This window comes from Heteronotia binoei, chromosome 1 (genome assembly GCF_032191835.1).
Source record: "Heteronotia binoei isolate CCM8104 ecotype False Entrance Well chromosome 1, APGP_CSIRO_Hbin_v1, whole genome shotgun sequence".
NCBI lineage: Eukaryota > Metazoa > Chordata > Lepidosauria > Squamata > Gekkonidae > Heteronotia > Heteronotia binoei.
Window position 1 is genome coordinate 80,891,220 of NC_083223.1, and position 27,975 is coordinate 80,919,194.

Sequence of the window (27,975 nt, forward strand, 5' to 3'; positions counted from 1 at the left end):
TTGGTAAAATGTGATTTTAGTGTGGTCATCCAACTTCTCTCCAAATGAAGAAATTTACTCTAGATTACTAAACATGGTGATTAAGGCTCCTGCTAAGTGACTTTAAAACCAGACACTGGGGACCTGGTATCATTTCATCAAGCCCGTCCATTACATTAAGACTTTACTATAAAGTAGTTACTAAAAGTGGTGTCTAAGATTCTTGCTAAATGATTATCTGATTTTGAAAAGCTAACATTACTGGATCAAGTCCATCAATTACAAGTGGAATAAATTAAACTAAAAAGTTCAATTGGATTTTTAATAAATGTGCAATTGTTAATGTTTTGAATTTTATTGTCATTTTCTCCCTTAGTGTGTCATGCAAACTGATCTTCTGAATAATGCTTTTTACAGGATAGGGTAGGGGCGCTGGACTGAAAAACTCTGAGAACCAGTGCACAGTATGGTACTTTAACCCACTTAGTGGTGGAAATAAAACCCTCTGAATGACACTGAACGGTTTAGCAATGTGATGAACGGTTTAGCAATTTTGATGACTAGGTAAATCCAAGCCTTCCTACAAGGCACATTTAGAAATCCGAAGACAGGCATAAATTACGTTCAACAACCTGAGCAGAGGTAGGAAAGGCCCACATTTCTCAATGAGATTCGTGGAAACGAAGAGCAGGAAAGCGTCCTCGGCTAAGCTTGTCTTCGAGGAGCAAGGCCGCCTCTCCCAGTCGTGCCAGGGCAGGGCAGGAGAGATAGGGAGGCTTCCACCGGGGCCTGGCAAACGCCCCAACGAACAGGCGGCTCTCCCCAAAGCAGGCGTCATCGTTTTCTTCCCGCCCTCCTGGCAAGCTGTGCCTAAAGCGCTTCAGCAGCCCGCCGTGTCTGTCAGTGCGCTGAGCGTGAGAAACACGTGCGCGCACCGAACATGAAGAGGCAGCGCGCAAGACAGAAAGGCGTGCAAAGGTTCCCGCCGGGGCTGTCGCTGCTGTTGCTTTACATGGCGTCCTCGGCGGCGTTCGAGCTCACCATCCTGCACACCAACGACGTCCATGCCCGAGTAGAGGAGACCAGTCGCGACTCCGGCAAGTGCGTCGGGCAGGACTGCTACGGCGGCGTGGCGCGCAGGGCCACCAAGATCCAGCAGATCCGCGACACTCACAGCCACGTGCTGCTCCTCGACGCGGGCGACCAGTACCAAGGCACCGTCTGGTTCAGCTACTTCAAAGGCTGGGAGGTGGTGCGCTTCATGAATCTCCTGCGCTACGACGCAATGGTAACTATAACTATACAATCTAAAGGGCCCTTCCTCCCCCTCTTGCTCCGGTGCCCTTTGGCACCGGCTGCCAGTGTACACGCGTGCTTGAGCGTTTGGTGGTGGCTTCCTCTCTCCGTTCCTGTTGCTGAACTCCTGTGAAGCCAAATTATGCTGAGACTCTCGCTAGAAAAGAGCAATCCGAGCAAACGTTACTGGTAAAGACACCCCCCCCCCCTTCGGAAATAGGAAAGTCATCATCTGAAGGAAAGGATAGTCAACAACTAAATGGAACTTTCCGTGATGGAGAGGATTCTTCAGTTGGTGATACCTTGTTTTTCCAACTATGCCCTGAAAATAACTTCTATTTAGGAATATGAGCAAAGTTCTGTTTCAGGCAGGATCTTCAGTTAACAGAAAAGCGTGGGGATGAAAAACTCTCTCAGGGCATGATGGCATTTCCCATGTTCTGCCTTCTGTAGAAATAAGAGGCAATTGCAAACTTATGTAGACCGTCTTCCGTGCAAAAGGGAATTTAAGCTGAAGCAAGAGTTGATGAAATCAAGGAGATATAACTGACACTGTTGTCAGGTAGCTAAAACTGGGTTGGGGCTGAGTGTGTTTGTTAAAACTATTAATGAATTGATAGCTTCAACCCAGACTAGTCTGAATTTACCAAATCTCAGAAGCTAAGCAGGGTTTGCCCTGGTGAGTGTTTGGATGGGCGACCATGAAAAAAGTCCTGGATTGTGAAGCAAAGGCAGAGCAATGGCAAACCACGTCTGGATGATGTCTTGCCTAAGTCAGCTGTGATTTGATAGCAACCCCCCTCTCCCCAAACCCTTTTTAAGACCATGGTTTAAAGAAAGTATAAAAAGAGAATGTGGAATCATGGTTTTAATATTGGAGACATGTTCAGATCCCTACTCTGCTATGGAAGCTTGCTGGGTGACCTTAAGCTTAGCATCAGCAGAGCAGAGAAGGACTTCTGAACTGGATGCTGAAGAGAATTCAGTCTGACTTTAGCCTTAGCAGAGAAGAATTGACTAGACAGTTTTGGAATTCAGCCCTGATTGAGAGCAATTTAATGCAGACAGGAGAACAGGGGGAAAGTTGACAAGATAGTTTTGGGAGTAGTTAAAGATGCCCATTCAGGCCAAAGAAAGGGGATAGATCTTGTAGTGAGAGGAGAATTTCGCTACAGGGAGTTAGCTCTGAAGAGGGAAGAGATCCCTGGTCTGGTTAGAAACTGCCTTTAGAGACCTTGCCAGTTAAAAGCTCGAGATGTGTACTGGTGTTTCAAGAGAAGGGGTTTGGGTACTGGGTAGACTACCAGCCTTCTGGAAACCAGAGAGTCAGAGAAAGTGTACTAGAGCAGGGGTATCAAATGATTGGCCTGCCCAGGACTTTAATTAGACCCCTGGGGTCATTTTCTTCCCCCTCCTGTCCTCACTGTTTGAAGGTCTGAGTCTGACAAAGTTCTCTTCTCTTTCAGTTCCCTGCCTTTTCTGCCTTGTCTTTGCAGGCTGTGGCACAGACAAAGCTGCAAGGAAAACATAGAACAGATTCTCTATCAAAGCTGCTGGGAGAACATGGAGTGGATGTTCCATTAAGGTCCCTGTCCAGATAGATAGGGCCAGGGACCTTGATGGAAGATCCATTCTACGTTTCCCTTGCAGTTTTGTCTGTGCTGCAGTGTGTTTCAATGGAATGGAGATAGTTTCAGCCTTCCTATATAGAGAGCTGAAGCTCAGACTTTTTAAGAGTTGTGTCCTTTGCAAATAAAGGGTTGATGCTTTGAGCCAGTTTGTCTTTGCTCAATGGACCTGACTAGTGAGTACTCTAACCTGGGAACCTACATCTTAAGGGGGATATTATACTGGAGAGCCATTATCAATCTGAGTAGATCCAGGGAGGAGGGGGGGGGGGAGAGAAGCTTTACAATGCCATTTCATTGTTTTCTCAGGTTCAGAGCATTTATATTTTTAGTTTCTGCTGTGTCCCGTGTGTTTTTTCTTGATGTTTTGTTTTAAAAATTGCATTGCTAAATCCCACTAGTCCCCTATCTTTCCATTTTAAACAAAATATTCCAAGAGTTTTAAACATGTTTGTATTTTAATTTAAAATATCTTTAATTGTGCTTGTCTGTGTCCTTTATAATGTTTATATCTCCACTATCTCATATTACATTTTATGACATGTATGGCTTGGCCCCATAGAGTCCCATTTGTGTCAGGTCTGGCCCTCCTAACAAATGAGTTTGACACTCCTGTACTAGATTGTTTGGGAAAACACTGGAACAAAATACTCGTTTAAGTAACTGTGGACAGCTTAAGAAACTCTCATTAATCTGAAATATAAGAACTAAAGTCTGTGCATGTACTGATTTTACCTCAAAGTTATCTATATTGTGATACCACAAACTTTTTATCCCTGTTTTCACCTGACCTTTCCCCTCTATGTTAAATAAAATATTTTATTTTTGAATTTTAAAATGCCTTGAGTGCCATTTAAGTGGTTTAATTTAAAGGGCAGTCCCCCTTTCCTCAGGTTCCTGGGCTGAGCCGACAGCCAAAATACCGTCCTCTAGGACACCTAGAGGAAAGCTGAGCAATTTGGAGAACAGATGTGAATGAAATTAGTAGAAATATTTCAGCATAATGCATTATGAATGAATGAAAAAGGCAAAATGAATTGAGACATACAGAATATTGGAAGGTGTACCTTGACACCACTTACCTACTGTACAGTACACTGACAACAGACGGTCCCTGGAAGAAGAACGTTAAGCCTCAAAACAACTTAAGGACCGGTTTTTATGAGCATTGGACTTCAGCTAAGACCATCAATTATTGTGGACATTGTTCATCATAAAGAGTCGGTAGGAATGAAAGTGGCATGTCGTGGATGATGATGTTTTTGTATGATTTCTCATTATTTGTATGGACACACTATTTATATTGAATTTTGAATTTATACTGAATAAAGAGCGTTGATATATATTGGTCTAGTTGCTTTTGAATTTTTGCACAGAGAGAGGTTTTCTGTTGTGCTTGTACTAGTTCCTCTGTGGTCCCGATAGCCCATCACAAAATGCTGTACTGTGACAGGGTGGGACAGCCAGAATTCTTCAGGAAAGAAGGAGCCCGGCAACTGGCCTATTTCCTCTTGCACCCTGATTTAGCCATGGTAATCCATGTAATGGTCACCTCCAGATTAGACTACTGTAACTCACTCTACGCTTGCCTGCCCTTGAGATTGACCTGGTAGTTCTAGCTGATCCAGAATGCGGTGGTGTGAGTCCTCTTGGGAATGTCACTGACAGCACATATACAACTGATGCTGCACCAGCTGCACTGGCTCCCAGTGAAGTACCAAGTCAAGTTCAAGATTTTGGTGTTGACCTTTAAGGCCATGAATGGTCTGGGACCGACTTATCTGTGGGACCATCTCCTCTGGTACATCTCCTGAAAAATGTTATGCTCCTTAGACAACAATCTACTGGTGATCCCTAGCTCCAACTGTCCTCAACCAGGGCCAGGGCTTTTTCAGTCCTGGCCCAATCTGGTGGAACGCTCTGCCAAATACCATCAGGGCCTTTAGGATCTTATGCAATAATGCAGGGCTTCTAAAGCAGAGATGTTCTGTCAAGCTTTTGGTTGAGAGCAGCAACAGTTTCTATTTTGGCTGGCACCCTCCTCTTACTGTTTATTCGATTAGACTGCTTGTCTTTCCTCCCCGACACCCATGAGGTGATCGCAGTCCGGAATTGGGAGACAACTATAATCTTCACCTCTAGACTTCTTTTTAGATGGTTGTTCTAGTACTATTTTATGTTTATTTTGTATTTTAAATGTTTTATTTTACTGCACATCACTCAGAGCCCTGCAATAGCAGGGATTGAGAGATTCATAAATTGAATATAATAAAATAAATAACATAAAACAGACAGCAAGGCAACTCAGTCACAAAGAAAAATGAAGAGAAAGTCTTGCCTCTGAGGATGGGAAGAGGATGGGGAAATCATAACTACACTGATTGCTGGTCTGCCTTTCCTCATTTGTAATTGATGACTCTTCCAACCTCCACAGAGGGCAGGTAACAAGTTTATGAAGTGAAAAAGATTTTAAAAAATTGATCTACAAGGTTCCTTGCTGTTTTTGTATGGAATCTCCCAAGTATGCCATCAAATCATAGTTCACATCCATGATTCTTCACGGGATCTTTGTCAATCAAAACACAGGGCTATATGTCTATTGCAGTACTCCATCTAAGTCTTGAGAGCAACAATTCTACTTTGTGAGCTACTGGCATTAATGTGAGCTACTGCATAAAATCATTTGCTCTAGGCACATTTTTCCTGAGCTGAGACAAAAATGTTTGAGCTGGTGGCTAAATAAATGTGAGCTAGCTCACACTAACTCAGCTTAGAGGGAACACTGGTCCATGGTACAGTCCATGAAGAAGAATGTTGGACATGATTTGATAGTGAATTTAGGAATTGCCATTAAAAAATCCTCAATGAAAATCTGCTTGACTTCATGTTTCAAGCTGTAATGACATCACAAAATAATGGATTCTGTTTTTCACATGACTGTGAGCTCTAATTTGATGGTGAATGGGTGGTATGAAGTGTGCCATGAAGCCCTTAGGATCCAGGCCTCAGCTCAGATACAAGCTTTTCTGGCCTGACATAATTGTAAAGTACTGAATATGTGGGTTTTACAGTGTTGTCCATAGAAGGATGTAAGCTATGACTGGGTGGTGGCTTGTGTTGCCTTTGTGTGTTTGCAGTTTTCAGTTCCTGGCTGCTTATTCTCCAGTCACACTTCTTAGTATGAGCTTTTGAACCACCCCATCGTATACATCCTAAGAATTTGAGAGACTATTCTCGGTGCATTGTAGATATAATACTTAAGTGGAAACGCCATTATCGTGGCCACATGTATCTGAGTGGGTACTCTGATCTATAGTGCCTGTGAGCATTAATTGTCATTACTAATAGCCCTCGATAGACTGCCATTAATAGGTTAAATATTTTTTTAAAACTGGGTGTTATACATGTCACTTTCAGGTCCCCCTTGTAATCAAAGGCATCTAGCTGAGTGTTACTACTGGGAACAGAATCTTGGAATTAAGAGCCTGTATTCTTATTTTCACTTTTACCATAATAAATCTTTTAAATTGATTTTTAAAAATCCATGTAGGGATTCTGTGCCTTACTGTGATTCTAGGCCTTCTCACAACATATAATTTGGTTCTTTGAATATCCATCCTTACCTTAAAGTAATCATTTGAAGTGGCAGGTATTTCTGATGGAATTTAGAAAATCGAATTCAGTACATAGGATAGCAAGACTTGCTCTTCCTTTGTTTTCATTCAAGAAAAAACAGTTTGTTCATGGATGTAAGCTAAATATGTACTCATCCTTGAACTATTTTTCCTGCTTCTTTTACTCTTGTTTTTTAGTGGTATCATGGAAAATGTGGTCTTGATTATTGAACCACTAATTTCGAATAGTATGCTATTTTTTCTGTTTTAAATTCAGGTTTTTTTCTGTTTTAAATTTAAATTGGACTTTATTAAAGACTATGTAAGAGAACTTGAGTTGCTGCATCTTCAAATGTGAATACCTCGACTGAAATATGTCAGAAAATTGGAGGAAGCAGATCTCAGTTTAGATATAGCATGTTGCTTGTGTACAAATCTGTAGAACAGATTGTTCTGTGTGCAATAATTTCTCTTAATAGTCTGTTTTATATGAATGAAACTTCATTATGATTTATGGCCATAGCAAATAACTTTCTTTCCTCCACTTTTTTTTTTTTTTAGGCATTGGGAAATCATGAATTTGATAATGGTGTGGATGGATTATTAGACCCACTGCTTAAAAATCTTAACTTTTCTGTTTTAAGTGCAAATATTAAAGCAAGCGAGCAACTGGCAACGAACATTTCAGGATATTTCCTTCCTTATAAGATATTAAATGTTGGCTCAGAAAGAGTGGGAGTTGTTGGCTATACCACAAAGGAAACACCTGTTCTTTCAAACCCAGGTATGCATTTCTTTAGAACTCTTAAATTTGACTAAGTTTCTATGATTTTTCACCACCCTTTTTATTTATTTTTTAGTATCAAGTTGGTGATGAAACTGATGCATATGCTAACTAAATATTTGTGTGTGTACTTAAACATCACACCATTCATGTATTAGATGCTTTGGAGAGGGAAGGCAGTGTGGAGTAGCTGGATCTGTTCAGCTAAGCAGGAAGAAAGGGAGACCACCAAGAAAGGCTCTGCAGAGGAAGGCAATGGCAAACCACCTCTGTTCTTTACTTGCCTTGAAATTCCCTTGCTGGGCTTTCCATAAGTTGGCTATGACTTGATGGGGCTTTACACATACACATTAGCTGGCTTGAGGGAGAAAGCAGAGAGCATTTACTGGCTAAGTACAGGATATAGAATGGGGTTTGTTGTTTAAGATAAACATGCAGGGTATAGGTCTTCTAGTACATGAAAGTAGTTAAGTTCTTACCCTGTCTGCCATGATAACATTTGCTTTAAGTATAGAGACAATATCCATTTCTCACCATGTTCTTGACTCTCCCTTTTTAAGAGTATGTATTTTTTTTTTTTACAGTTTTGGAATCGTTTAAGTTGGTGTACCAATATGCCTTGTAGATTTACTTTATCTCTGTTCCACAAAAATGTTATAGGGCAGCTATCCAAGGTACTTGGCTTCTCAGTCACAGTTCTTGTATATTACAAGTATAGAAAATCAATCTTTAATTTTACATGCTGGCTGAAAATTAGTCTGGCAAACCATACAGTTTTTCTTTTACACTTTTTTTCTTTTACACTAATTCAGACCCTGAAACTGGGAGTGCAATAGGTTTTGTATCAGATTATTAAGACATAGATTTCAACTTGTTCATCCCAAAAGAGATCAGAAAAAGCTAAGTATTTGCACTTTAGTAAAATGCTACATAGAATAAACAGTTTATGTATCTGGCAACTGTCTCTCTTTAGAACTTTAACAGTGCCTTCACCTCAGCATGATAATTTCCTTCCCCAGCCTTTGTTCCTTGTGCAAGTTATCTCTCTCTCTAAATATCTGTTATCTAGTGAAAACACTTGATTAAAACTATAAATATGAAAAAGCACACATCCATGGAAATGCTGGTTCTTGTTTCAACTATCTTATGTTTCTAACATTCTAAATGCTATATTATTAACATTCTAAATGCTTACGCACTGCCAGCCAGAACATTCCGTGTTCTAGAGTAAGTACACCGCTGGATATCTTACTGGCAAAGTGGGATTTACCGCAACTTCCAGTTTTCCAGAGCAGGATGTATCCTCAGGTCTGATGTCAGTTTGGCAAACAGGTTGTTTCGCAGATTATTAGTATTATTAGTATTCCGGTAAAGGGGGCTTTAAAAAGAAAGAATGGTATTATGATAAAATTGTAATTTAGACTATGGTTTGCTAAACAATAAGTGTAACTGCTATATTTGTTTATATACTTCAGAACTTTTATTATAAGTTTATATAACCATGAGAATCTCTGAAGAGGTTAGGATTAGGTTTTGTGGCAGGACAAATGAGAAAATATGACCCCTGAAATACCAAACTCAGAAGGCTGAAAAATGAGTCTGTTTCTACATTCTTGGACTGGCTCTTAGAACCAAAGAAAATGTTGACAAGTCCTGCAGTATAGCATCATAAGGACCATCTTGGTAAACTTTGACACAATTATTAGCTTGTTCTTAGAGGTGGAAAGTACCATCAAAGTCACAGCTAATTTATGGAACCCATAGGGTTTTCAAGATAGAAGAAGAGGAGATTGGATTTATACCCCACCCTTCACTACCAGAAGGAGTCTCAGAGTGGCTTACAATCTTCTTTCCTTTCCCCTCCCCATAACAAACAACCCTGAGGTAGGTGGTGCTGAGAGAGCTCTCCCAGAGCAGAACAGCTTTGAGAGAACTTGTGGCTGACCCAAGGTCACATCAGCAGGTGTATGTGGAGGAGCGGGGAATCAAATCTGGTTCTCCCAGATAAGAGTCTGTGCACTTAACCACTACTCCAAACTGGCTCTCTGGTAAGAGACTTCAGAGGTGATTTGCCATTGCCTGTGTCCATGTCATGACCTTGGTATTCCTTCAAGGTCTCCCATTCAAATACTAACCAGGGCCAACCTTGCTTAGCTTCTGAGATCTGACGAGAACAGGTTAGGAAAGCCCTGTTCTTACTACTATTGATAATAAAAATCTTGCATGGCAGTTGGAGCACAGCTACAAGTTGGTGCCTTTTGCCCTAGTGATGGATCCTGTTTTCTGAGCAAAACAAATGTTTGTTCTCCTTTAGGTAAAGTGGGTTGTTTGAATTGCTTCCTGTCTCTGTGAGTGTTCTGTTAGGCATGTAAAATGCACAGCTAGTATATTTTTGTTTGGTTCAGGAAGACATCAGCCAGATTAAATACTGCAATTTCTTTCCACTAAAGTAGCCAAAAGATTCCCTGCAGTATAAACCTCTAGATCCAGTAAAAATTGTAATGTAGTGATATGACTTTTAGCATACAAATATAAGGAGTTCTGAAAATGAGAGAAAATGGTGTCTGCAGTGTTCTTGTGCTTTGACATTAGGAAATCATGTTTTTTTTGACAACACAATAAAATACAATTTTTTCCTGGATTTTCAGGGCAAGATTTATTTTTTGAAGATGAAATCACGGCATTACAGTTGCAGGTGGACAAACTAACTGCTTTGGGAATAAACAAAATCATTGCGCTGGGTCACTCAGGTTTTACTGTGGATAAAGACATTGCTCAAAAAGTGAAAAATGTGGATATTGTGGTTGGGGGGCATACAAACACATTTCTCTATACAGGTAAATTATTTCTTTATACAAGATAGAGGTTCTAATTAGCGTTTGAATTCTTAAAAGCTTCATTAAAGTGTTTATTTCTCTAACCTCCTGCTAAGACACATGGCACTTGCTAGATCTGGATTCATAGAAGGAAACTGGATTTTCTGTAGGAACTTTATTATCCAACAGTCATGGGAAACAGAGACTGATAGTTACTCATGTTTACCACAGTTCATTGCTCTGCCCTGCTCCTTACTCACAGGAATACAAGGTGACCAAACCTCTTTCCAGTGGGAATGCCATGCAACATCTCCCATACTTGGTGGGAGGATCCTTCTTGCTGGAGTTCCTGTGCTGTAGCCCATTCTATTCACAGAGGTGCTCAGAGGTGCTCATCTGAAAGGCCAGAAAGCACACTTGGGAGCAGGATTTCTCAAGGATCAGCAATTCAGACTGCTGATAATATTTCTATCCTGAATGGAAGGTTTGCAGACACATTAGTCTGACATGAATACATCCTGGTTCCAACTGATCAGAATGACCGAGAACTAGCAGGATCAAGATAGGTGACAGAATCAAATAAAGGAATATCCCCTCTTCCCAACTGGTGTCTCTTTCTTGTGGTGATTCCTTTTCTGTTCCTTCTTTCAGCCTGGGAGAAACAGATTGAAGAAACCTTGGAAAATAGAAGACTGAGCATATAATAACTGGCTTTGTCTCTGTTCTTTTCTGTTTAGTTGAACAAATCTTGAAAGTAACGTTTGCTCTTCTCATAAGCCTGGCTTGCATGTTCTATTTTTAACGTACTTGGCAGTGTTCGCAACCGCAACCTTATTATTCAATGAGGTGCCTTTTCTCCTCAGGAAATGGTTGGTTTTTGGTGTGTCTAAAGCAGTTTTGCTGGATCATTTTCCAGTGGCCTATATGGTTGTAATTGAATGACTCATGTCTGTGCCCTACTTTGGTCTTATTTACTTGTTTCCCCCCCGTTCTCCTTCATTCTAGCATAAACATGCCACTTCAGACCTCTCTCTGGTGTTTTGCTCAGTCTTCTCTTAAACTCTACTCCTAGATAGATATTAATTCAGCAAGAACAGCAATGTAACATGTGTGTGACATGTTGAAGTTCACATGTGGGATTGTGTAGGAAGGGAAATGGCCTGATTTTAGAGCCAGAAATCGGCTGCATCGTCATCAATTGTGCAATGTGGAACTGATTGACAGAGCTACACCCTTCTGAGTCTATTGAAGTCAGTGATCTTAGAAGGATATAACTCTTGTTAGTATGGATACAGAATGGAGTTTTAAAAGCCCATACTCTCTCAGTTCCACTGTTAATCACTCAGTTTCCCCCAAGCTTTATTTTATGGCTTGAATTCTAAGGATTGAATTCATGGGAGGAATCTTTGCCCCTTCCTTCTGCTATCCTGGTGCCTCCCCAAAAGCTACTGTTGAAGCTTAGGGGAGTTTTGAGAATGGTACAAGAACAAAGGGTAAGGAATGATTCTTGCCTGTTCAATTCAGTTCTATTTTGGTTAGTGGCCAGATCCAAGTTCCTCCTTGCTGGTGTTTCTGTGCTACATCGCATGTCATTGCCAAAGGTGCCCTGATCTTTAGGAGCTGCTTTTCAACAGATTGCAGTGGAATGGGAAAAACCTTTCCATGAATCTCACTCTGTAAGCAGTCCTTATCCAACCTTACATTCTTGCTTCATCTGTGCACTGTCTGCTGTACTGACTGCTTTGGGGTGATCAGACACCAACCCTTCAACGCCAGCTGCTCCCTTGTTTTTAAACAAGCCTGTAGTCTCATTTTGGTGAGACCTACTTTCAGAGTCCAACTCCTGTCCTCATTTCCCAGTTTGGAACACACAGTTTTCAGGGTATGATTGCAGGCAGCACTTTGTCAGCAGACTGAATGTTCTTCAGACTTTCAGTTATCATTGGTCACAACTAAGGCATGTAACTTGCAGTCCCTACAGATGCTTCTGTTTAGATTCTATAGCCTCTTTGGCCCACTTAAAACTTTTTTTTTTCAAACAGCATACTTTGAGTAAGCTTTACCAGTGACATCTTGTATTTTCCAGCACCATTACAAATGCATTTTGGGTGCTATCCAGAACACTCGTTTTAAAACAAGTGTCAGAGCCAGCATTCACAAAGAATCATTCATGGTATGAGACACTGGTTGTCTGTGGAAGACAAAATCCATGGCTTCTGCTCCTCCTCCACACACACAGTGTACCCTCCGATGTATTGTTAACTCTTTCAGGCAGAAAATAATATTTTCCTCCTAATTCCCAGTGAGGTGAAGAGACTTGCTAACTTAAGTTTTAAAAAATTAAAACGGAAAGCTTTTAAAATGGATTGGGTGTGCATTTGCAGCCAGACAAAATAGTTTACTTGAGGTTATGTAAACTTATCTTCTCATTTGGGATTTCTCTCTCATTGTTCAGTGTTTTTACATGCCATGTTTTCCAGTGATTTGGTTTTTAGGTTTTCCAGAGCCAGGTCCATAAGAATTTTCTCAGCCTCATTTCAACTGTAGCCCCCCCTATCCCTAAAACAGCCACTCCTAAGGATCAGTTTGGTCATTGGAGTTGCTCAGTTTTGGAGTACATGGCCTGCCTGCAGAAGGATTCTGTGCTTGGAAATTCCAGTCAAAGGATCTCAGGCTGGGAAAGCTTTTATTTCCCAGGAATCCCAGTTTGCTGCTGGCAGGTTAGATAATGCTGAGCTAGATAGACCAATAACTTAATATACTCAGTACACATGTACATAAACTTTAAACCAGCAACTGCCCTCCCCCCCGCCAAGTGTCACTGGCGGACTTTCTTGTAATATCTTTCTGTATTTGTGCAGGGCTTGTTTTCATGTGGATTAAAGACCCATTGTTCTAATTGCAATAATCAAAGCAGCTCAGATTCATAACTTTATCAGATCACTTTTTCCTCCTGGATAATTACAAAAACATCTGCTAAAAATGTCAAGTTGCAAGGCGACTTGATTTAAAGAACATTTTCTTTTATAAGGAAATGTTAACTGTTTTTTTCTGTTTGTATTTTTGGGAGGCGGAGGTATTTGCGTGAAGAAATTGCATACATTAAAAGGTTTAACAAACAGTCCACTCTGAGATACGTGCATTACTGTAAGTCAAGATAAAATGAGTGGAATTACTTTGGACCAAGTGGAGATAAAAGTTCAGTTGTTTCAGCAGTACAGTGATATAGGGACAAGATCATATTGTTGTAATTATGATAAGAACACTCTAATTACAAAGGCTCAGGTGTAAAGTGTTAGCAGTCAAAGAAGGACCCAGGGGTGAATAAGTGTTTTTGTGGTGTCTGCTTCAGCCACTCGTATGACTCAACAGGTAGATTGTTTAAAATGTTCATTTCTTTGACTTAGTGACAGGTTGCAAAAAAACCCCAAACCTTTTAATGGTTATGGTTTTGCAGGTGTTTCTTCTTTAAGCATCAGTGTAATACAGTACCTTTTTATTAGCATTGACTAAAAATGTATAGAACACAGAGAAGCAAACATTTGGGTTTCCCCATTATTTGCACTCACTTTTTTGTGATACTTTTGTTGGTCCTAAGAAAAAGATATCATATTGACTGTTGCTTTTTGCAATTTTTCAGTAGACGGATACAACTACTTTTTTTGTACCCTGTTTTATCTGTCAGGGCTGTGAGAACTTCCTCCACCTGTGTGTGTGGGTTTTCTGTTGTAGGCCTTGTTCTCTGGAACAGCCTTACATAAGAGCTCAAAAGGTTTATCTTCCCTATTGCCCTTCAGGAGATCCTGCAAGGTGATATTATTTAGAAGAGCTTTTGATTAACGTGGAAAAATTGAACAGAAATGGTATGGGTTATGATTTTTTTAAAAAAATAGTGTTCTTATTCTTTTTGTGGTATAAACTTGAGCCCCTTATGTGGGGATAGAATGGAGTATGAATGTTTTAATAAAATGCATATATTTTGTTTGTACATTGAAAGCTGGTTCTTGGTTGTTTTTATAGGGACTCCACCTTCAAATAATATACCAGCTGGTAATTATCCATTCATGGTAAAATCTGATCATGGCCCTAATGTACCTGTTGTTCAAGCTTATGCTTTTGGAAAATACCTTGGTTATTTGAATGTTGTATTTGATGATGAAGGAAATGTGATCAGTGCATCAGGAAACCCAATCCTACTCAACAGCAGTATCCCTGAAGGTATGGCAAAAAGATCTATTTCTGTGGATGAGCAGTTTAGTAATCCTTGTCTGCCATCTAGCTCACAGTAGACTTATCTGTGCTCCGCTTCTGTTTTAGATGAAGAGGTGAAGGCCCAAGTTTCCATGATGAGGGTTCAGCTGAATAACTTTTCTTCCCAGGAGATAGGGAAAACCATTGTATACCTGAATGGTACAAGTGAAGCATGCCGTTTCCAAGAATGCAACATGGGAAATCTGATTTGTGATGCTGTGGTAAGAAAGAAAGCACTTCATGATGTTGCATTGTTGTCCACTTGATAAGTATTTCTGGGACAGAAACCATTTGTTATGGATTAGACATAATTGGAAATTACTTACATTTTCTTTTTTGGAAACTGATACTCAAGACCAAGAGCCAGTGTGGCATCGTGCTCAGAGCAAGGATGTTGAACTCATTTGTTACAAGGGCTGGATCTGACATGGGCTGCACCATGCATGCTGTAACATGTAAAACAAGGTATGGGAGATATAACCTTTATAAATGTGATTTCAGATGTTGAATGGCAATAGCAGGTGAATGACAATAGCAGACTTGATTGGATTAGGTATGATATGCAGAGGGGTAATAGGAGTGGAGATACCAACATTGGTAATGAGACAAGAGAACAAGGTCTAAATTTGGTCCAGGAGGATTCAGTCCAGGATGTTGCAAAGAATAAATGGGCATAAGTCTGACATTAGAAAACAAATCATTAAAATTAAAACAAAAGACCAATGGGGGAACATTTAACCCTTCAGGATATTCAGTTGCTGACCTAAGAGTAGCTGTTCTCTTATCAAGGAATTTCAAAGGAAGATTAGAGAGACTGCTGAATTGCAACTGATAATGAAGCTTAATGCATCCTCCAGAACTAAACTGAGACCTAGGTTTCCTGCTATTGTCGTTTGGCATCTGAAATCACTCCACTCTTCAAGATATGAAGACCCATGGACTCACATTCTAATTGTATCTGAAGAAGTGAGCAGTGAAAGCTCATGCCCTGCCATAAATTTTGTTAGGTGCTACTGAACTCTTGCTCCTTTCCACTAATAAATACTGCAAGCTGTACTGTTAGGTTTTTTTTTTCTTCATCTGTTTAAACTGGAGAAGAGGATCTCTCCAAGTGAAATAATGTGTTGGACAAAATCAGTGCTAGTGCATCAGTGATAAAAGGCAGTCAGAGAAGGAGATGTGTTAAACTGGAACATATGGAACCATAAATCTATTTTAAAACACTTAGACATCAATTTCCAGTCATTAAACTATGGAATGCAATCAAAGTATTCTAATTTTTAATCAGGGTCTTTTTGAAAGAAAATAAAATCCGAGATAGGCACTGAGAAATCTAATCTTTTAAAAACTCCTTTTCAGAATAAGCCAAAATGATTTCCTTTTAATTCTCCTTTCCCTTTATCCCAACATGCCCCTTCCTTTTAATACACCTAGATGTGTGTGTGAGAGAGAGAGGGAGGGAGGGAGGGAGAGAGAGACCAACCAAGTCTTAAGGAGAATGGCAGAGCACAGTGATCTCGGTGTAAACTGTGCTTGGCAGAAGAATCCATCCATCCACCTCCCTCCCTCTGAAGAACTAAAGCTTATACCTGAAATGAAACGTTGTTGTTCTTAAAGGTGTCATGGGAGGAGTCAAGCTTTGCTCTTGTTCTGCTGCACTAGCACCAACTTTCACTTCCCCTCCCCCTCCCTTTCTCCCAAAGGAGGTGAGCTCAGCCAATCGAGGGAAGAAAGGCATGGCTTGGTTCTGTTCTGTAGGAACCAAGAAGGAGGAGCTGGGCAAAAGCTAGCTGCCATGTGATGACAGCAGCAGCCCCAGAGAACTAAGATGCAATCAGTTGCTTGGGAGGACAGATGGGAACACTGCAGGGGCTGGATGTTTGATACCCCTGGTTTAGACAGTCAGACTAGAAATTTGGAGACCTGGATTTTAATCCCAACTCTGCCATGGAAGCTCACTAAGTGACTTTGGGCCAATTATACTTTCTCAGCCTAATATACCTCACATTATTGTTGTGAGGAGAATGACAAACTGCTTTTGGTCCCTGTTGCAGAGAAAGGCCAGTTATAAACAGGGCTTTTTTTGATCAGGAACACAGAAGAGCACAGTTCCAGCTGGCTTGGCATCAGGAGGTGTGGCCTAATATGAAAGTGAGTTTCTGCTGGGCTTTTGCTACAAAAAAAGCCCTGGTTATAAAAAAATAAATACTTGTATACAGTACCTTCTGAAGGCTTAAAAGCACTCAGCCATTAACTTTTTACATGACTGTTTTGAATAGGAATTATTTAAAATACTATGCAGTTTTCTTATTTAAAAATGGCAAAAAGGGACATTTTCTTTGCTAGCTAGGTTTCAAGTTTGAGCTTCATGGCCAAGATTATTGTTTAAGCTATTAAATGCACACAGGAAATATTTTTTTTCCAAATTGTCTAGCAAAAGCTGTACTTCAGAAATAGTTGTCACTCATCAGGATACAAATTGCAAGTGACTCTGTGTTCTGGAGCTGGCTGTGATCTTGCATCTCTTATGTTGTGTTCTTAACAGAACTTGCTTTGATCTTGCTTGCATTCCTTAAAGGCATAATATGAGCCTGCTGGATGAGACCAGTTGTCCATCTAGTCCAGCATACTGTTTGATGCAGTTGCCAACCAGCTGCCTTGAGATCCAAATGAACAGGGCATAAAGGCCAAGGCCATCACCTGATGCAGCCTTCCAGGCACCAGTATTCAGAGGTTTGCTGTCTCTTGACATGGAGGCTGATGGTATAACTACATGATACACCTGATACTTGCAGGGTCATGGCTGGAAACTGGAAGATAGTTCTCTCCCTGTGCTGTGCCAAGCAAATGAGTACTTTTTAAGGTGAGTTCTTCCAGGGTGCATCAGTGTCCAATTCTGGTCTTGCACCCATGACCTCCCATGTGTTGGGCGTACCGTGTAGCTTAGCCCTGAGTTCCCAGAGATGCTACTGAATAGATATCTCAGGAAATGTGTTCTTTCCCATCAATGTTTTTGTTCTATCTTTATGTTGATTCTTCATGGCCTCTTTGCCAGTAAAAGCCAGCTAAAATCTTGACAGATGGGATATAGCTACAAAATGCTGCCAAGGTTTAAAACTAGTTTGTCTTTCACCTACTCAAAAGGACATTGTTTTATTTTCTCTGCCCAGTCTGCTGGATGTATTTCTATTCCAGTATGTCTCTAATTCTGGAAGTGAGCCTGGCTGAAATTAAAAATGCCGAAAAAGGGGTGCAGGCAAGAAAGCAGCAGAGGGATCAGTGTTGCTGAAAGTTCATGAAAGATGGCCAGAGACTTCTTATCATTGATCACTTGTATCTCATATGACTTTGCACTAACCCAGGGGTCTCCAGCCTTGTTGAAACTGTGGGAACTTTGGAACTGAGAAAAGCTGGTGGGCCCCACCCAAAAATACAAAACATTGGTTAGTTCCAGAAATTGTTATGCTGTTCCAATTCAAGCAACCTCCTTTGATGGAGGAAGCTATTTCCCAAAGAGCACCACCTTCAGATTCAAAGTTGATGCCTAAACCATCTCCTACTCCAGTGAAGTGGAGAAAAGGGTGTTCCAAGAAGCACATGAGCAAGTGACAAGGCATGCGCAACCACCACACTGAGGATTACTGACTTAAGTCTTTTTCTCCTTTGTGTTACTGATTGCAGTGCACATTGAAAGACAACGGCACAACACATGCTGCTTATCACTGATAGGTGAAATTGGGTGCAAGTGCTGTCTGCCCCAACAGAAGCATGTGCAAGCATACCATTTTCCTGTCTAGCTAGTGGTAACTCATGACAGGGCAGTGGCAAGTATAGCATTTGGTATATCCCCACTCAGTCTGCAGCGCTGCTTAGTTTTTATGTCAGTATAAACAAAACCTTTGGTCCTGTGCCTAGCAGTACCACATGGCACAGAACAGGAAACAAATGAGAGCAATTCTTTACCCCAGTCCTGTTATTGTGATTGGGGTAAAGAGCACATTGGAAAGACAGTATTCTCATTAGAACCCTGTTAGTGGCCAGATTTGTTTGTAAATCCAGTGATAAGTAAACATCCTTTTTACATATCTACTGGATTATACATTTCTCCAACACCTTCTGTTTTTCTTGAACTGCCAGCTAGACAACTGGGTGCCAGAGACAAAGATTTTCAAATATTACCAAGTGTTGTTGTTTCGATTTGTCCTGTTAACAAATAGGCAATTTTTGTGGGGCTTGGTGTGCTCCAGCAATATCAAAGGTAGGTAGTTTTGGCCAGTTTCCCTTCCTCATTGCAGCCACTTCCCTGTGCCACATGACCAATGGCAATGGCTCGAGGGTGCCCTCATGGCGGCTGGGGAAAGATGATGAAGGAAAATCCATTTCTGAGGAATTCCTTCTTGCAACTGCGTGAATCTTACCCACTTACTCCATCAAGGTCATTCAGCTTCAGGGCTGAGCAGGATCCAGACTTCATGAGTTGAAGTCAAACACTTCTCTCTTGCCAAAATAATTGTGGCAGAATATTACTTGAGCATTCAAGTAGATAATCTTACGTGCCACACTGTGAGAGACTTCAGATGCTCTCTTAGAAAAAAGAGATGAGAGTTTGTATTCCTTCTTCTGAAGCAAGCTGATGAACTTTGTGCCGCTCTGTCTGTGTGCATGCAAGCACACCTGTCAGAGGTCTGACTACTGCAGAGTAAGCCCTGCCCCCATCACCATCTTCACAGAGCACTTCACATTCAGATGCTGATGTCAGTCATCTGTCTCACTCCTCCCCATAACTCTAAGGTGCAGCACACAAAAATGTACTCATTTAAACGTTCAGGGGTCATTTTCCAAAAAATAATATCAAAAAGCCCTCTTTTTTAAGGAACAAGAAAGCAGGTTTATTGACACTGCAGATGCCAGCCACTGCACTGCTGTAAATGAGGAAAGTCTTCCATGGAGCTCTGCATTAGAGAGGGAGTTTTGGAGTTTCTATCCAGATGTGTGAATGGTTTCTGTAATGGTTTGATCACTCACCATATGTCTCTGAACAATTAATAAGCAATTGCTTTGGGACTCACAACAATTGAGAAGGGTTGTGGTTTTTCATCTACTAGGAATATTCAGCACAAAGCAAGAAATCCATGCAATTCTTGTGTCATTGATCTCATAAACTGTCACTGAAATTGTGAAGGAGAATCACAGAAAAGATTCTGTAAATTTCCCATGGAAGGAACTATTGTATTTTATCTATATATAGACACATTCATAAGAACAAGTGCTTACAGAATAAGTATTACAGGGATTTCTCATCCTACAATGAAATTTTTGTTTAAAAATAAGTATAAGTTATTTAACCCTTGCTGCTCACGCAAAACCTATATTGGAGGAGAGGACACAAGCCAAAGCATAATTTCATCCCTCTGTTGTGCTTGCAATCAGAATGATCAAACAGGTTAACATTTGTTATAGAATAATGGCTCTTTTATTATTTTCAGTTTATATCCCAAAACTATAGCAGCAAAGCCCCCCCCCCCCTTTAAAAGCTTTATTGCTAGGGCGGATCCAGAAGTTCTTTTTACCATCAGTTTATAAGATGCTGTTCAAGAACGAGTTGCTAGAATCCTTGAAGCTAAACTAAAGCAAAAGACTGGAAAATGATAGAAATTATTTTCTTTGTGAATGTTTTAGGTTTACAATAATCTTAGACATCCAGATGATAATCAGTGGAATCATGTTTCGATGTGCATCCTAAATGGTGGTGGAATACGGGCACCCATTGACGAACGAAGCAATGATGGTATATATAGTTTTAGGGCTGTTTTAAGGCAACACTATTTCAGTTTGGTCTTCTTTTCCCACACTTCTGAGAACTAATGTAACTAGGTTTGGGGTTTCTTATAACTTCTCTTTATTTCTTGTGCCAGACTGTAAATTCCCTTTCTTCTTTGGACATCACATAATTTAGCTAGAAGCTTCTAAATTGAAGCAAAAATCTATTTAACAGTCTCCACGTGAAGGTTACTGAAAATCTCTTCCAGCATCTCCACACTGACCAGGGCCACACTACACCACATAGATCTTTTGTATCACTTGAAGACATTCCAGGCCACAACCAGCATGCTGCATTTTCATGTTACAAAGAATCCATGTGGTAAGCAGCCGTACATCATGTATGTGGAGAATGTCCTGTTTTTCCAGTAATCATTTTTACATTGACTACCCCTCCAGTTAAGAGGACATTGGAACTTTAACTTTTGTATCTTAGCTTTAGGGTGCATTAAATTGTGACTTGCCCAGTCAGTGAGGTTCATCATGGTGCAGGAATATGAACTTGGTTCTCCTTTGTCCAAGCCAGCTTGCTTTCTGCTTCAGACTGTCTTAAAGTGATGGGTACTACAATACATTGCATTGTAAAAACTGTTCCATTCCATTCAGGTACTATTACTTTGGAAGAGCTGCTAGCTGTACTGCCCTTTGGAGGCACTTTTGATTTGCTAGAGATCAGAGGTTCAGCTCTAAAAGAAGCATTTGAGCACAGTGTTCATAGACATGGGAAAGGAACAGGTGAGCTGCTACAGGTTGCAGGTAAGTTTCATTGCTGACATCAGCAGTTCAGAGTCCTGAAACTGTCATTTTAGTAAATAAACGTAAGAACCTTCCAGATACGATTTATTACAACATGCTGAAGATCAAGTCTGAGCTGCTGCCAAATGTACTGTGCAGGATATATTATGACTAAAGGGCAATTCTGGGCAACAGGCAAATATCAGCTCCCCAGGTTGGGGGAAAAGGCCCTTTCTGCTCCCATGTGATGGTCCCATTAAAATTAGGCTTGTGTGTACCTGTGAATTACACTGGAAACTAACAGAAATTGGTCTGTTGGTTCCATGCGTGGACTATGTAACTTGTGCATCTGCCTTAAGGTCTGCTGTTTGTATTTGGAATTTGTGCATTTCAGCTAATGGCTGAAACAGAATTATGTTTAGTCAGAGCCTTTTTTCTGGAAAAAGAGGTGCCAGAACTCTCAAGAGGGAAATGAAGGAGAAACAAATGGGTGCCCCTCATGAACTTTTAAACATTTCTTGAGAATTTTATTTCCATGAAGAGTTCTGGAACTCCGTTCCACCGCATTTCCCCAGGGGGAAAAAAGCCCTGTGTTTAGTGCCATAAATATGTATTCCAGGGCTTGGATGCATTCAGGATTTTTAGAGTGTATTTTTCTGGCTGTATTTACTAATAATCATATAGTTTGGACTGTAAAGATCCTAGAATTTTTCCCCATTAAAAAAAAGAAAAGTGTGCTGCTTTTCCAGACAGATTACAGAGGATACAATTAAAAGACCTTGAGGAAACGAAGGGCAACCTCAGTCAGTCAGTCAGTTTATTTATGGTCACAGACCAAATAAAAAACCCAAGAATTTAAAAGCTTCAGCACAAAAGATAAGCAACACTGTAAATCTGTGCTATAATAAGTATTAGGATAGACAACTGTCTTAATATATTCAGTATAAGAGTTACATCAAGACACAAGTTAAAACAGAACATCTTAAAACTGAGAAGCAATAAAACGAGTCTTTCGGATGGTATAGACAGCACAGAACTTGGCAACAGCTTCGGAAATGAGCTGGTTTTCATCCGAAAGCATGAGATTAAGACAATCTTATTCCAGCAGCCCAGAATTTGCCCTTAATATAGGCTCTATATATTTTGCACAGGCCTCTTTATACTAGGAGCACTTAAGAAAGGCAACCTAAGTAATTTGTTTTGTATTAATAGTTGTGGTTGCATTGTTGTTGTAAAGCCTTTATCACATCATAGCCCAAGAGAAACTCCTCACTAGGGAAAGGGGGTACAATTTTCTTTTCATCACTTTTTGTCACAATTTATGGTACATATATACTGTTAATAATAGCCTTAACACTGCACTTTTAGCATTTTAAAAAGTGCAGTGCTCAGGCTCCAACATTAGTAACTCCAACATAGCATTAGCCGAGTTAATTTTGTTTGCCATATCCCAGATAACTGAGCACTGAAATGGCTGCCAGCCATTTAATTTTTAATAGTATTTTTATTTTAAAAAATGTAAACAAATAAAAACTAAAAGTTCAATAAAAGAAGGGAAAATAAACAATCAAAGAAAAAGTTGAAACATACCAGTGAAACTTTCAAAATTTCTTGATGACATATTCAAATATGCTTAATATTATGTCTAGGATTATGAGATAGGTACTTAAACTAAGCAACAAAATAATCTCAACACTTCTTACATTTCTGCTATTAAAAATCTCCTTAATCGTCAAATCCACAAAGTAATCAATTCATTTTTTTTCTCATTCATGCAAAAAGTCAATAAGAGGTTTCCAGTTAGCCATAAATGTAGATATTGTCTTTTCTCTAATCAGAGAAGTAAGATTAGCCATCTCAACAAATCGTAACGTCTTTGACAACCATTCTTCTACTTTGGGTATTTTTGAAGATTTCCAGTTCTGGGCATATAATAATCTCGCAGTCCCTAAATTCTATGATTATTTTCAAGCTGTCTATCCATTAGTCCCAAAAGAAAAGCTTCTGGCTTCATTTGTATATTAAACTTTAAAACCTTCTGTATTAATAAATGTATTTGTATTTTTAAAAATGGCTTTATTTCAGGTCCACTACATATGATAAAATGTCCTTTTATGTTGCTCACATTTCCAATACTTGTTTGAAGTATGCTTATACTGTTTAGCCAATTTATCTGGAGACATATATCAAAGGTACATTTTGAGAAAAAAAAATTATGATCAAAACTTAGTGTAAATTCCAATCCCTTTTAAGGAAAATTATCAGGAAAATTAGTAAAAGTCAGTGTTTTCATCTTGGTCATTAATTTGTCAGTTTTTAAAGAATTGGACAATAAAGCCAGTATTTCTTTGTTTTTGAAAATGCAATTTGTGTGTTTTTTTTTCGTTACTGCATTTTTTGGGAAAGAAGAGGACAAGAAAAAGTGCTTGCAGATGCAGTGCAGAAAACTGTTGAGAAACTAGTTCATTAATAACTTTTTTCAGTGAAAAGCCAAAGATAATTGCAGTAATTATTTTTTGTTCTTATAATGATTATTTTATGTATGATTTTAAATATTTTTATTAAATTTGATTTTTATACCACCCATTCCCTGTAAACAGGGCTCAGGATCGTGCATAACAATAAACAACATATTATATAGGATAAAACATTACGATAAAATATCAGTCAAATTTGCTGAGATGGTGATCTGAATTTCCAATTATGCTACCATCTTGCTGGTGGGGGGGGGGGGGTGGTGCCAGCCAGATGAACACTGTCACTGTCCTCAACCAAATGCCTGGAGGAACAGCTCTGGTTTACATGCCCTGCAGAACTGCATTAAGTCCCACAGGGCATAGATGTTAATTGGCAGAGAGTTTCATCCAGTTGAGACCAGGGCTTTAAAAGCCCTGGCTCTGGTTAAAAACAGCTGGATAGCTCTTGGGCCTGGGACCACAAGCAAATTCTTATTGATGAAGTATAACGCCCTTTTGGGATATACCCGGAGAGGTGGTCCTGAAGAAACATGGGTCTCAGACCAGTAAAGGTCTTAAAAGTAAGCACCAAAACCTTGAACCTGATCCAGTGCTCAACTAGTAGCCAGTGCAGCTCACGCAGCACAGATTAAATGTGTGCTGTTTGCAGGGTCCCACATTGCTGCATTCTGTACTAGCTGAAGTTTCTGAGTGTCAAGGGTAGGTCCATTTGGAGTGAGTTACAGTAGTCCAATCTGGAGGTGACCACTGCATGGATTGTTTATTAAAGGTACAGGTATTGCTTGTATTTTTTTAAAAGTCCCCACTGTTTTATTTTGGCTTCAGATGTTCTCTTCAAACCTGGGGCTTTTTTCCCCTGGGTTGTAAAAAGGCTTGTCCTTGGCTCCAGTCTCTGGATTTTCATATCCACAGATTTGGCTGCAACGAGAATTAGATATTTCAGCTTCCCCTTCCCTGAAAGCCCCTGTAGCTTCTCCCCTTACCCTGCTTCCTTTTCTCCTCCCCACTCACCAACCAACTTGCTTTGATCTGTTCCTCCCCACATCTTCAGAAATATTTAATTTTATCCTGCTTTTCTCTACAATGTGGAACCAAAGAAGTTTAGATCATTCTCCTCTCCTCACAAGAACCCTTAGATAGGTTAGGCTGAGAGGGTGTGACTAGGCCAAGGTCACCTCCCAGTGAGCTCCAATGGCAGAGCAGAGATTCAGACCTGAGTCTCTCAGTTCCTAGTCTGAAACACTAACTACTATACTGACTTTTGTGGAGTGGCTGCTGTTGAACAGTAGCAAGCAGCTGGACCTGGGTGAGTCTTACAAGTTGGGTGGTAGTAAGTCACCTAGTGGCTGCTGCTGGCCCTAGCTCCAATGAGTCTCCAGATTTAAATATCCATAGATGGAGCCATGTTGAAAATTACGTATAGTGATATCTAGCTTAAAAGGAGAAAGCTGATTTCAATGTTGATAGATAACAAAAGGTACCCTCAGCTATGTTAAGCCTATGTGCACTTTAGGAATTTTGAGAAAGGGTGCCATGTGACATGAAACAAATAACAAAATGGCAGCCATAGATGGCAATTATAAAATGTTGAGAGGTTCCAAGCCGGTCAGCTCCTGTGATGGAAGTAGCTTATTTAGGAATGGGTGATTCCTGCAGTCTTCTGAAGCACCTTCTACTCAGTGAGATGGAAGAAAGCCAAGATTGACTTTTCACTTTAATAAAAGCTGCAGGCAGGCATCCAGAAACACATGGGCAGTTATACACTAGGGATCACTATTGTGAAAGAACACAGTGTATTACAAAGAACACTAAGAATACAGTGTATTACAAATCAAGATGAACCAGTGTAGACAGACAAAAGCTTGGAAGATTAAATAATGCTGCCATATCCACTTGGGCACATTTCAAAACACGGGAACTGCTGAATGCATAGAATGCAGGAGAGGATTTTTTAAAGAAATATTTTGTTCATAATCTTATCCGAGCCAAGGAACAACACAATAACTTTTTAGATGTTTAAAAAATTGAGAGGAAATTGATGAGTTAAATGCTGTTCAACCTTGTTTCTTATTAGGCATACATGTGGTATATGACCTCTCCCAAAGTCCAGGAAGCAAGGTGGTCAGTTTAGAGGTTCTTTGCACAGCGTGCAGAGTGCCAGCTTACGTGCCACTCGAGATGGAAAAAACATACAAAGTGCTTTTGCCCTCTTTCCTCGCTGGGGGAGGAGACGGATATTACATGCTAAAAGGAAGCTCAAATAACCATAGTAGTGGTAAGCACACCTGCTGATCTGTATATATAGCAAATCAAATGCATACTAGAAATGATTGTAAGACTATGCAAAGCTGTATTTTCCATGACATCTTATTCAAGGGGAAACACCAAATATTTAAATTGGGTTAGCTTTTGAGCACTATCCAAACGCCGAGAAAGGGAAGAGCAAGTGAGTGTCTCTGCATAAGATGCCTATTTGCATACTTACATGGTCCTTTCAGGGAAAGGGCTATAACTCAGTGATATAGCACATACTTTGAATGCATAGGAGCTTAGGTTCAGTTCCTGCTATCTCCTATAAAAGGATCGCAGATAACTGGAAAGGCTGTTCTCCATTTGAAACTCTGCAGAGCCCCTCTGGTCAGAGCAGACAATACTAAACTAGTTGGACCAGCAGTCAGTACAAGGTAGTTTTGCATGTTCAGGAAGTGCAAAAAGGCATGAGTCTTTCCCTCTTATCTTAATGTGAAAAGTACTATCAGATCTGTACAAATACCACCATTCTATGATGGACTCCCAGGAGCTTAACCTGGTCAACCAATTTTCCTCTAGATTTTACCTGAGCTTTTGAAAATCCATGCATATATTTCTGATCGCCACTTGAGGTTTATGTTAAGATCTTCAAGACAGAATGATCACTACCATCTTTGTTTAGCTATATATTACAATATGACAGCCAAATTTACTAGAGAGCCCAGGTATGGTCTGTTTGTCCAGATTATAATATTCAAATACAATAGCTATTACTTTACCAGTATAACATGCATCTGAAGTAAATGGGAGAACAGAGATAGAGGAACAAGCTTTGAGGACCACTCCTAGGACTGGCAACAGGAATGAGATCCAAGGATATCCTTTGCTAAGAAATATGCTGTGAGGAGGGGAAGGGAAAAGTGATTGTATGCCGCTCTGAGACTCCTTTGGATAGTGAATGGTGGGGTACAGTGGTCATTTTGTAGAAAAATAGGTGGTGCTCATTAACATAACTCATTAGCATATGCCCCCTCCCGCCAAAAGCAACCTGACACAAGAAAGGAGTCCTGGGTGAGCAAGGCCTGCTTGGGCTGGCTAGAGATCCAGCCAGCCCAAGCAGGTCTCATTCTCCTGGGGCTCTCCTGGGCTCCCCCCCTCTACAGTCAAAAGGCCAGCAAGCCATCTACCACTCAGAATCACATAAAAAGTGGAGAAAGGGTGGTACAGACTTCACCAGGGGTTATTGAGGGCTGCTGGGGGTGTGGCAAAGCCCCTGGTGGCTAGCTGGCTGCCCGCCCTGTTAATCTCAGGATTGTTATGCAGCTGAACCTACTATTCAATGGACAAGATAGGTAGGTGGGGAGGAGGGGGGAGCTGTCAGAAAGGTTCAGGAGCTGTGCTCCTGTGAGCTCCTGCTGAATTCAAGACCTGGTGGGGTATAAATCCAATCTCTCTTTAAATTTAATGTAACTTTATATTAAAATATATTAATATTTGATGCATGCCATTTGTTTTTTAAACAGGTGACCTTGATGTTGCTGTTGTTTCCAACTATATTAATAGAATGGGCCGGGTATTTCCAGGAGTTGAAGGTCGTGTGAGGTTTTCTGCTGGAATTGTATTCCAAGGACAGCATAGTTTTGTTTTGGGGTTATTTGTTATATTGTTGTGCTTCGTTCTTTAATTTTTGTTTTTGGCATTCCAACTGGCTCCAGCAGTTGGTTAACCTTTTAACACAATTCAAGGCTTCAGCTGATTTAAAGCTAGAGATGCCAATATGTAAATTGTAAATACTACTAATGTCTCTAGAAGACATGTTTTTTAATCATCTGTAATGTACATTATTTGGACCATGTCATACTGATGTATAGAACTGATAAATTGTGTTATAAATAAATGAGTAAACCAAAATTGTATAGATTCTCCCTGTTCCCAGGAGGAACATATCATAAAGCCTAAGCCAAAATATTTTCTATACTGCCTTCTGATGAAGAACAGCCCAAATGGAATCCAACAGCAATTTATTTATTATCTGTCTTTCTGTCTTGGGAACTCAAAGTGGCTTACAAACTATTATTAAAAACACCTAGAAAGCCATGATTTAAGATCTCAATTAGGACTCCCAGTAAATAAAAAACTAAAATAGTCAAATGCAATCCTAAATAAAACTCTTCAAGGTGGCCCCCGAGAAAAGCACATTGCAGTAGTCCTGTCTAGATGTAACTAAGGCATGGATGACTGTGGCTAGATCCAACAACCAGATGGGCACAGCTGATACACCTGCTGAAGTTGGACAAAAGCACACAAGGTGACCGCAGCTACCTG

At 40.2% G+C, this 27,975-nt stretch overlaps 1 protein-coding gene across 1 annotated transcript; it reads left to right on the forward strand.

Annotated features, from left to right (window-relative positions):
* The first annotated feature begins 919 nt into the window (after nt 1–919).
* On the forward strand, nt 920–27,339 carry NT5E (5'-nucleotidase ecto). Its single transcript, XM_060236661.1, has 9 exons — nt 920–1,267; nt 7,079–7,301; nt 9,950–10,138; nt 14,138–14,335; nt 14,435–14,589; nt 20,048–20,156; nt 20,795–20,944; nt 25,475–25,675; nt 27,174–27,339. The coding sequence occupies exons 1-9, from the start codon at nt 920–922 to the stop codon at nt 27,332–27,334; spliced, it is 1,734 nt and encodes a 577-aa protein (XP_060092644.1). The 3' UTR covers nt 27,335–27,339.
* Nucleotides 27,340–27,975: the final 636 nt, after the last annotated feature.

Coding starts and splice junctions, on each gene's coding strand:
- NT5E (XM_060236661.1), top strand. CDS start 920: ATGAAGAGGCAGCGCGCAAGACAGAAAGGCGTGCAAAGGTTCCCGCCG. Junction 20,157..20,794: donor TGACGAACGAAGCAATGATG/GTATATATAGTT, acceptor CATTCCATTCAG/GTACTATTACTTTGGAAGAG. Junction 25,676..27,173: donor CTCAAATAACCATAGTAGTG/GTAAGCACACCT, acceptor TTTTTTAAACAG/GTGACCTTGATGTTGCTGTT.